Raw genomic sequence first — 10069 nt, 5'->3', positions numbered from 1 at the left:
TGATGCTCAGAAGTCATTTTAAATTCTCTATCTGCTGTGAGGCAATGATATACTGTAGAACGATACAATCCTTCAAGTTATGGTGAAACAAGCAAATCCCTTTGAAAAATAGCATTTCCCAAGTGTGCATCATTTGGTATATAACCAAGTAATATAATAGTATCAATCCTGTACTGCAAATCTGTAATAAGGAGGGTATTTTAGTTTTTAGTAGTCTTTAAATGGAGCAACGTCTTGTAAAAATAGACATCCATGCTTCATGCTTTGCATCTCATTGTGTCCACGCCCGCATAGTCATCTTCTGTTCCCCAGAACACTTTATATAATACATACAACCAAGAGAGGAAAAGTGCTGAAATAAAATTTGGTAAGGAGCAGCATTGTTGAGAAATGAAAACCCATAGGATATGGTGGCATTGGAAGGTCATTGTAACACTATAAAGTCAACAACATGCTACAGCTATGGCATTCTAACAGTTTAGGTGAAGTGATTTCAGATTTTGCGTTTATTTGGAAATAGAGGCGGGAAGCACTTGGATTTATCAGAGTTAGCTGTTATTTAATAATGCTAAGTGCCAAGTTGCAAAGTCTGGCAAACATACATCTTATCATTATAGATCACAATAGAATAAATGAAATTAACAAATTGATAGACTCCATGACACTGACTGTCAGTGTGTGGCTCTATCTAAATGTTATCAGAAAATTTTGATAAGACTTCATATTAAAAGTTACAAAGGCGTTTTTAAAATTGCATTACAATGACCTTCCGGGACCACCATAACATATTCCTGGGAGCTGTAGCCTTATATGGACTTCCTCCTCCTCATAAGCTGGTGATTGTCTGTAAAGCTGTGGAGGCCCGGAGACACCGAGCTGACAGGCGAGGGGAAGAAACTGTTTTTCAAGGTGCTGGGTGAGATCTGCTCAATCCTGTAGGAAACCGAGTGAAAGTATGGGCTGGGGTTGAGCTGCGAGCTGAATGAGTTCTGATGTGAGAAAGAACAGCCCAGGTTTCCAAGTCCACCCCCGGAACTGCCCAAGTCATGTGAGTGATAGTGCATACAAGAACACACCGACTGGAAATCCCCCCTGTACGGCTCTCTCCTCCGACGTCCTCGTGGCAACGTCTCATCTTGAATGTGGATAATCATGCTGTTCCGGTTCCCTGCTAAAGACGCCCGCTCCTCCGCATCCCTCCTCTCATCCTCGCTGTTCATCGTAAGAAATCGTAGGACAACCAAATTGAGAAACGCCCCAATGACGGTCAAGCCTACGAGGATGTACATGAAGCTAAACGCAACATATAAAGGCTTTTTCTGGAGCGCCCTGTTCTTCTGTAGGGCCACAAAGTCTCCAAAGCCTATTGTTGTCAAAGTTATGAAGCAATAATAGTACGACTGGAAAAAGCTCCAGTCCTCATAATGGGAAAAAGCGGCTGCCCCTATGCAAAGCGTTCCGATGCAGGAGAAAAATCCGACCGTAACCATGTTCTCCATAGAAACGTCGGTAATGCTCATGCCGCAGCACTTCTTGATTCGCTTCAGGAGGTATTTGACGAAAGTGTTCATCCTCTCACCCAAACTCTGGAACATTACGAGAGTCAGAGGGATTCCCAGGACGGCATAAAACATGCAGAAGGCCTTGCCCGCGTCGGTCCCTGGCGCCGCATGCCCGTAGCCTGGGAATAGAGCAAAGAGAGGCAAGCATCAGTCAGCTGGAAGGAGCAGTTTTGCTAACAGTTTCAAGTGAGGTGTTAAAAGTCTGGAACACAATATATAAATTATGCAAGGTCACTAGATGGAAATATGTCTAGATGATTTTTGTAGCCCCCCCACACAAGCTTTCATAATAGTTTTGCGATCCGACTCATTGGTTCACTATCCCACTGCAATTATTACAACAAAATCTGCATATTAATAAAACAGATTTGATATTTTCTCCGTCATTTCTCCATTTTCTCCATCTTGGCCTATAGAATGTTGTCACGTCATTCATTCTATGTTATGTAGGAAGAAGTGTTTTGCCCCAGAATGACAAAATGGATTGGACGAATCTGGGATTGGACCGCCAACCTTTAGGTTTATGGGGGAATGCTCTAAAAAATAAACCACTGCCGCCATAATATGTGTAGGTTCCTCTGCAATCTCCTGCTTTACAGTTTACCAGATGAGGTTAGTGTCCTCTTTAGGCCTAGATAAGTGAAGTGAAAATAGATATTTCAGCCCGTCGTTTCATAACAGGTGAATTTAAAACCCATCACTGGACTCTCTATGAAAAAGGAGGTCGGCCATCGTTATCTGTTAGAAGAGAACAACACTGTATAATATGTATTCATAAGGGACGACTGCATGGTTATCTCACTTGATTGTTGAAAATTGATACCGGAACTTTTAATACACGATCTTATGATTGTAGAAGTCTAAAAACTGACCGCACAAGAGCTGAAATCTTTTGGTTGTGTTGCTTCCCAGAAATGGAATATAGTTCAAGGACATGCAAAACTGGACACATATATACTCACACCTGCTCCTGGTTTATGTCCTTATTTGTTTTGTTTGTATTTTGTTTGTATTGTTCTGTATTTGAAGTGAGCGCCGAGGAAAAGGGGAGTCTATATCTATTTGACCTCCTATTCTTTATTAGTTACCTCAGACACTGATAAATCATGTAAGTAACTCAAGTCAACTGGCTGCATTTGATATCATTCTTAATGCTTGTACTAAAAAGAGAAAAATGCAATATAATTAGTAGCAACGACTGACATTTCTATCTCATTTTTATTTTGCTCTATTTATTATTGACGTTGCTTTCAGATGCCTTTCTTGATGTAATAAAGAGACTCAAATGATTCTAATTATTCAAAATATTCTCTGATGTAAGAATGCATCATTAGCACCGTGTTGCTCAGCGTTTTTGCCCCTGACTGAAGTCTTGAGTCATGTGTGTGGGATTTCACCTGCTTTTTCTTACTAGAGCCAGGTCAGAGACACTCATGACTTGCTTCGGCCATGAGACATCGCACTTTCTATAGGCGAATAATCCGGGTTCAGCATTCTAATGTACTTAATATTGTCTTTCTGTACTTCACATTCATGAAAAACACAAACTTATGTCACAATTGCAGATAGTGTGCAAAATTACACTCAAAATCATTTCTCAAGGACAGTTATTTGTGAACCTTATTTGTCGACTTCAGTGTATCCAAAAATTCCTCTTGAACTTTTGTTTACCAAGCTCAGATTCTGTACACGCTGCCAAAAGAGCTATTGATTTCCAAAACTGGCACGCTTATTAATCTTATTTGGGCTTAAAGACTTGAGGGGGGAGGGATGTCCAATTACAGGGAAGTTTCCGGAGAGGTGGGAGCGTCCATCGGAATAGCCAGTGGTGCTTTTAGCTTAATTAAACGTTATCTTTAGACCGGGAGCTGAGTCACACATGGCAGCGACTTCCAAAATGCAACCTGTGGGCTAACAATAGGATTCATATTCCCTGCAAGATGGATTTGCCAAATTCAATCCAGACGATCTTGTGTGCTGGTGCATATAATCATGGAGTTACAGCAGGGAAACAAAACGCCATTGACTGCAGTGAATATTTTAAAAGCCAAGAAGTAAAGCACTGACATAAAGTTGGCATAAAAAGTAGTGCCTTATGCCAGTCTTTTTTTTGTTAGAAGTCAGAATTCAGTTTTGTCTGTTTATAGAATCCTGGCAAATCCTGATGTTTTGTGGCTGTGGCTTTATGTATTATGAAAGATAACTTCTTCTTGTCTCCATGGAGATGTCATTAATTTTCCTGGAATGCTTCGCACTACGGCATGAAGTTGATCGATCTTGCAATTTTTCAATTCAATTACATGTTTTTCCTAAAGTTCACAAATACCTGGCAAAAATATGTGAGCAGGTTGCCTAGTCTACCCAGATCTGACAAGTAACTTGGCCTTGTGGCATCACCTGCTTGTCTCCATGGAGATAGATAGCGTTAATGTCATACTTGGCAAAGCAATAACATCTCCATGGAGACTGGTGCTGGACTTTCCACAAGAAAAGTTACATAGAGCTTGTTTAAAGTTCAGATTGTATGTCCAAAAACACATTACTTTTTTGTCATTAATAAATGCTAAAGACACATGAATTCCACATGTGTGTCACTACATATGTCTAATATATAAAAATTTACAAGATACAATACAAAGATGAATAAGTATTTCTGAGGCTGTGCTACAGGAAATTGTAATCTTAACAGATCTGGCATCAGTGCTAAGTGGCTCTCCAATTCAGAGCCCAATCAGGACTGGAGATCTGCCTCACAAATGATCTTCAATAAAACACACTTCAATGGGCTATAGACTGTCAAGTGACAGCCTGATTATTATTTTATTGCTAATACATAAAATAAACTTTTTTTTTTTTTTTTTTTTGTCATATCATAATTTTAAATGGTTTGCAGTCGTTCAAACTACCTAACACGTTCCGAGCATCCTAATTATTCACCATGATGAGTTTATAAGGATGTATCACAAGCTAGGCTAAAGTGGATTTTTGCCATAACAGGAATGCTAACAACAACTAGCATGCTAACAGAGCAGCGGCTGTGTCGGACATCTGTTTTTACAGTCTATCTGTCCTGAGCAAATCTAATTTTACAAAAAAAGAAAAAAGTAGGTTCAGCCTCAATTTGAAACAGAAAACTGTCAGACATTTTTTTCTAGTGTTAAAAGGAACACATATTGTAAATACCTCAAAACATTGCAAACCTCGCTGCATATGTCAGACACAACAACAGTACGACCTGGCTAGAATGTGAAGCTGTCAGCTCCTACTATCAGAATTATTTCTCAAAAGGACTAAGACAGTTTGTGCAACGACTTATTTTTTAATCTGATATTTTTTACAGCCTATAAAGGAGATCATCATGTCTTTAAGAAATTCATGAGATTGAGGTTTAAACGAAGCAACTATCCCACTGTGTCATGGTGGTGTGCTAATGCTAACGACCTGATTGAATCGTCCATCTCCGAGCAGCGGCTGGGCCATCATTTCCGTGCTCAGGCTTCTATAAACATCTCCTGTAACCTCATTAGCTGCCTGTGACTGAGGACTTTTGGGCGCACATGACATCCATAACACTAATGCTCATGTGCTTTGTAGAAATACCATTATCACGCCAAATATGATGTCAGTTTGTTGTAAATGGCTTAATTATGAGATATCCACAGAACACGCTCATATCATGAAACCATTGGCCTATGAATTGTTCCATCCTCAAACATTTGTACAAAAAATTGAATAGTAATGAGAATGAATAAACATGTTGCTCTAAACCCATCATGCATTTAGCTTTGTCTCCCATTTACAAAAATTAGTCAACTAATTAATTCTACTTGCTCAGTGGCATAGTGAAAAACAATGGCAGCTGTAGAGATGGCAAATGTCATTAGATCAGACAAAAATGAGGAAGGAATAGATTGGCAAAAATAATAATCCCTTAATGCTCATTCTGTCATCAACTGCAACTCCCAAGTCAAGTGTGTTAGGGTCATAGTCTAAGTTTTACTGTTCTGTCTAATTTAATAAGAGACAATAGAGCACAGCAATCTTCTGATGTATAAGTTGATGGCTTGCTAAAAAGTCATAAGTAGCTGCATTTTGTTTTGGAACAGTAGCCTAGGATTCCCAGGGTTAATTATTAAGGTCACAATTGAAAACGCTTAATGATATAATCAGATGGTGATATTTACGCTTATATATTATTTTAAATGTGGTTATTCTAGTCTAGTTTTATTATTTATATCACACTAATTAGGCTGGTAAAACAAATTTCCAGTCCCCGCTTGAAGTGTATGAGAATCAAACATTGCCTCACATTTGATGCCAGCAGAGTGAAAACAATCAGTTGAAAAGAGATAAAAGTCAAACTAGCTCAAACGACTGTAGCCTGTCGTTTAGTGGGGTGGTGCCGCTGATGGTCTGTGCGTCTCTGCTTTGCTGTGGCACTGGGCTGTGTAATCTGTTTGTCTTCTTATAATGACTCTATTATCTGCCGTCGTCGTGGGAACAGACGTATTGGCCGCACACAGGTGCTCGGGGCCGCTGTGTGCACAGGTGATGTTTGTGTACGGGAGGAGGGCAGGGGATACAGCACAGCACACATGTTACATAATGGGCTACACGCTAAAGCTCAGGCCTAGCAGATGACAGCGGGCATGTGACACGTTAGGACATGTCACTACGGCTAATACATATATGTCCTCATCTGTCAGAACTGTCCGTTTGACCAGATCACACCTGTTATGGAAAAAGTCTTCTTAAGATGAGAAAATATGCAGGAATTTAAATGGTTTAAATAACTAATAAGTGAATATAACAAAGGCATAGCATCACAAGTGTTGTTTTTCTGACATTGTCTATTATATAAAAAAAAAAATCATTTTCATTATTATTCATTATCATTTCATTATTATTATTATCATTATTATTATTATTAGTAGTAGTAGTAGTAGTAGTACTAGTAGTAGTAGTAGTAGTAGTAGTAGTAGTTGTAGTAGTAGTAGTAGTAATTATTATTATTAATAATAGTGCATAGTGCAATAGTGCAAATAACTGCAAAAAAGCTGATTAAAAAAGAACTGAAACTAGTAAATTTGTAAACAAGTGCACACAATGATATTCCTGCAATTCTGTGTTTTTTTTAACATTTCATTCACTCTTTTTTGCAGTATCTAATCCATGATATTTACAGGCACATTTTGGCATAATTGTGATGGATTACCAAAAGGCTCAGTCTTATCAAATGCTATGCAAAGATATGTATTTTTGTCAGTATAAATTATTAGTAAGATTAAATATAATCTTACATTTTTATTGTAATGCATATTTTCAAAACCAAAATTCATCAGAATTTTAAAATCTAAATTCTGCTACGTTAAAAGTAAAGGGAACTAACTGTTACTCACGCTTGTTGAACAACACAATATCATTTTAAGTAATGATTAGTTCCTTTACTGACCTCTTGTGGCCAGATCTTTGCATACAAAATTAATTGGCATTGATAGATCTTTAACGGTTCATTTGGCAGTTCATTGGCATTTTCCTGTCTCTACAAACAAAACCATTTTACACAGTTTGCAGTTTAATCTGGCCTCTCACAACCTCAAAACAGGTACATAAGATGATCACCAAGAACGTATTGTATTTGATTCATAGACTACTTTCCCTTTTTTCAGACTGTTTTACACACTGTTTCTAGTATCCTTGAAAACCAGTAGACAATACTAACATTCTTACCATCTGCTTCAATAAAAGGAGCTGTTGACCTACATCTAAACTCAAATATTGTTGGATATTAAAACCAAAAGTCAGTTCAGAGGAGAGTCTCTCATCACAGAGCAATTGGACTTAGGCATGTTTTAGTGGCGCTCCGCACATCTGTTGAGTCACTCTTTAAATGTTTGAACAAATCCGAGTGGGAAGTGTGATAGCACAGCCACACAGAGGCGAGGAAAATATTTATAGCAGCTCGGAGCCAACATGTTTTTATGTCACAATTGTGCTTCATATGCTCCTGTGGTTAAGAATAGCTTTATATTAGTGCGGTTAGCAGGGAGCAGCAGCGCAGATACAAGTATGGATGCTGACATGGTTACAAGAACTGCCCTCTTTGACCTTGCCATCTTTTTCCTAGCAACTTAGGAATCCACACTCCTCAATGACATTCCCTCATAAGCAGCCCTGGAGAAGAATTCTAGGGATACATCTAGCTTTTTCAGATCCAATACAATTTCCATACTCTTGAACATCTGCGATACCTGATATTGAGTGATACCAGTCGATATCAGGCATCAAAATAGCATTTTTTTACCCTTCAGAGGAAGTATTGTATGTAATCGTGAAGGAAGAGATTGCAGACCAGGTAGAGAGTTGAAAGAAGTTTATCTCATGAGATGAATGAAGTTACAGACAGCAGGCACATGCGTTACAATTCAGAGGAGTTTTCCAGTACTTATAGCCTTTTCAAGGTACTATCTATAGAAGGCAGGTCTTATAAGGACTTAACTAATTTTACATACTGTCCGTACAAGGTCATAAAGGGATGTATGGTTAGCTGTTTACAGAGAGGTAGAATGCGTCACTAAGAGATGCCTGCAGTCACTAAAAGATGGATTACTAGACCCTTGTCAACCTGAAGAGGAATACTAGTATCGTATGACCGAAGCGACTGGTTCTAGTGGAGACAGCCTAAAATAAGTTTGTGTCACATTCTTGCAGAGAAACAAGTCACCTCAATGCTTAAGACACAAGATAATCAACACAAGGTTTAAAAGTAAAAATCATGCTTTCATTGTACTTCTATGTGATATTAACTGCTAACACATAACATATTTAGATGTTACCTTTTATTGTTTTGAAAATGTTATATTCACTAAAAACAGCGTATTAACATGTTCTATAAGTTTCACTTTTGTTTTTCACGCTCTGAGCCTCCCCTCCCTTTGCTCTCTATGCTAAGTCACCCCCCCTTCAGAGCACTATCACAACATAATCAGTGTGCATCTCAGTAATGAAACTACTGCACATCATATCAGGTTTGTCGAGTTATTTTGTACAGTTTTGTATCATGTTTTTGTATATTTATGGAGAATTGTCATGTGGGGGCATGGGTGACGTAGGCTTGTGGGCGGAGCATTGTACAGAATCTGACTGCTAACCGTAAGGAGGATTCAAACAGGGCCTCGGAGAAATCACTAAAATACCGAAACATGTATGGATGACATGTAAAACCTCTTCAAACATGTTTTTTGCTGAGAGAACAATGTTATAATCTAGATTTTGCATAATAGCCCCATCTTTAAAGCAAAAATTTAATGAGACAATACAGATCTAAATGTGTGGTGTAGCTCTCAAGAAACCCCATAACAACTTTACAAATACAAATTCTAACATGAGTCTTATTACTAGTCTACATGCCCAGTGATATTTGGAAGCCGATATCCGATGCTAGTATCAGATTGGTGCATCCCTGAAAAATACATGTTAAATTAAAATACAAACCCTGTACTTGTAAATGTATTATAAACACTTTAATAATCATCTAACTATGCTTCTCTTTCTATTATATGATTTTTACTGAGGGATATTTTCTTTATTATAAAAATTGTTCTCTTAGCTGGAAATTGCATGTCTGTGACAGAAAGATTTTCCCCTCTGGACAAGTACAGTAATTCTGATTCTGACTAAACCTACAATCTACATTTTGCAGCAACAGAGCATATTTGTATTACTTTTCGGTCATCAGCCATCTATGGACTCAACAAACACAAGATATAAATGAGCTGACAGCTACATCAGAGAATGACGTAATGAAGACATCATGTTTCACTGAATATCTGCACTTATGCACTAGTCACTAATAGTAATTGTTTGGTAGGAGGAGGATTTGGAATGACTGAAGAGGCCAGTGGTTCTACTGCTGCAGTGGAGATGGGGCAGAGGAGTTTTGAAGCAGATTTAACTGTTGAATGATAAATGAGAGGGCATGCTTTTATGAATGGCTTGAGAGGTGATTAGTTTAGAGGCAGGTTCTGATTGGTCGACAGCTACAGGAAGGTACAGGAAGTAGGAACAACATTAAATTTACACTTTACTCATCAGAAAGTACAGCATCATGATATTCCTGAACTGGTCTAAGAGGGGACTGGTTGAGACATGAAACTTGATGTGATTGGCTGACAGCTATAAGTAGACACCAGAAATGCACTCTTCTTGTTTGAATTTACACTTTACACATTTGTTAGAAAGTAAATCATTACTTGACCCCGGCAGCACTATATTTACCCAGAAGGCAGAGTAAGTCCTAAAACGTGACTCAGCACTGTTAGGTTTCACTTTGCTCTGGTCTGACACTCGGCCCACACCCACAACATGAGAACCACGGGTCTCACCAAGAGGCTGGACCAACCCCGACACTGCTGACAGGTCAGGTCTAATTATTGTGTAATTCAAATTATTCTTCTATTAATAGTTTTGCAATATCTAATAATTTTTCTGATGCTAGGTTTAAACAC

The 10069-nt window shown here is 38.4% G+C and overlaps 1 protein-coding gene across 1 annotated transcript in view; it reads right to left on the bottom strand.

Annotated features, from left to right (window-relative positions):
• Window positions 1-806: 806 nt before the first annotated feature.
• Window positions 807-10069, bottom strand: part of kcnk9 (potassium channel, subfamily K, member 9) — a 53067-nt gene continuing 43804 nt past the window's right edge. The window contains exon 2 of the mRNA XM_033975353.2: window positions 807-1681. Coding sequence (XP_033831244.1) covers window positions 807-1681 — 875 coding nt within the window. The remainder of the gene's footprint in view (window positions 1682-10069) is intronic.

The sequence above is a fragment of the Periophthalmus magnuspinnatus genome, chromosome 11, assembly GCF_009829125.3.
Source record: "Periophthalmus magnuspinnatus isolate fPerMag1 chromosome 11, fPerMag1.2.pri, whole genome shotgun sequence".
Classification (NCBI taxonomy): domain Eukaryota; kingdom Metazoa; phylum Chordata; class Actinopteri; order Gobiiformes; family Gobiidae; genus Periophthalmus; species Periophthalmus magnuspinnatus.
The sequence above is the reverse complement of the archived record's forward strand: the minus strand, read 5'-3'. Positions and strand labels throughout refer to the sequence as shown.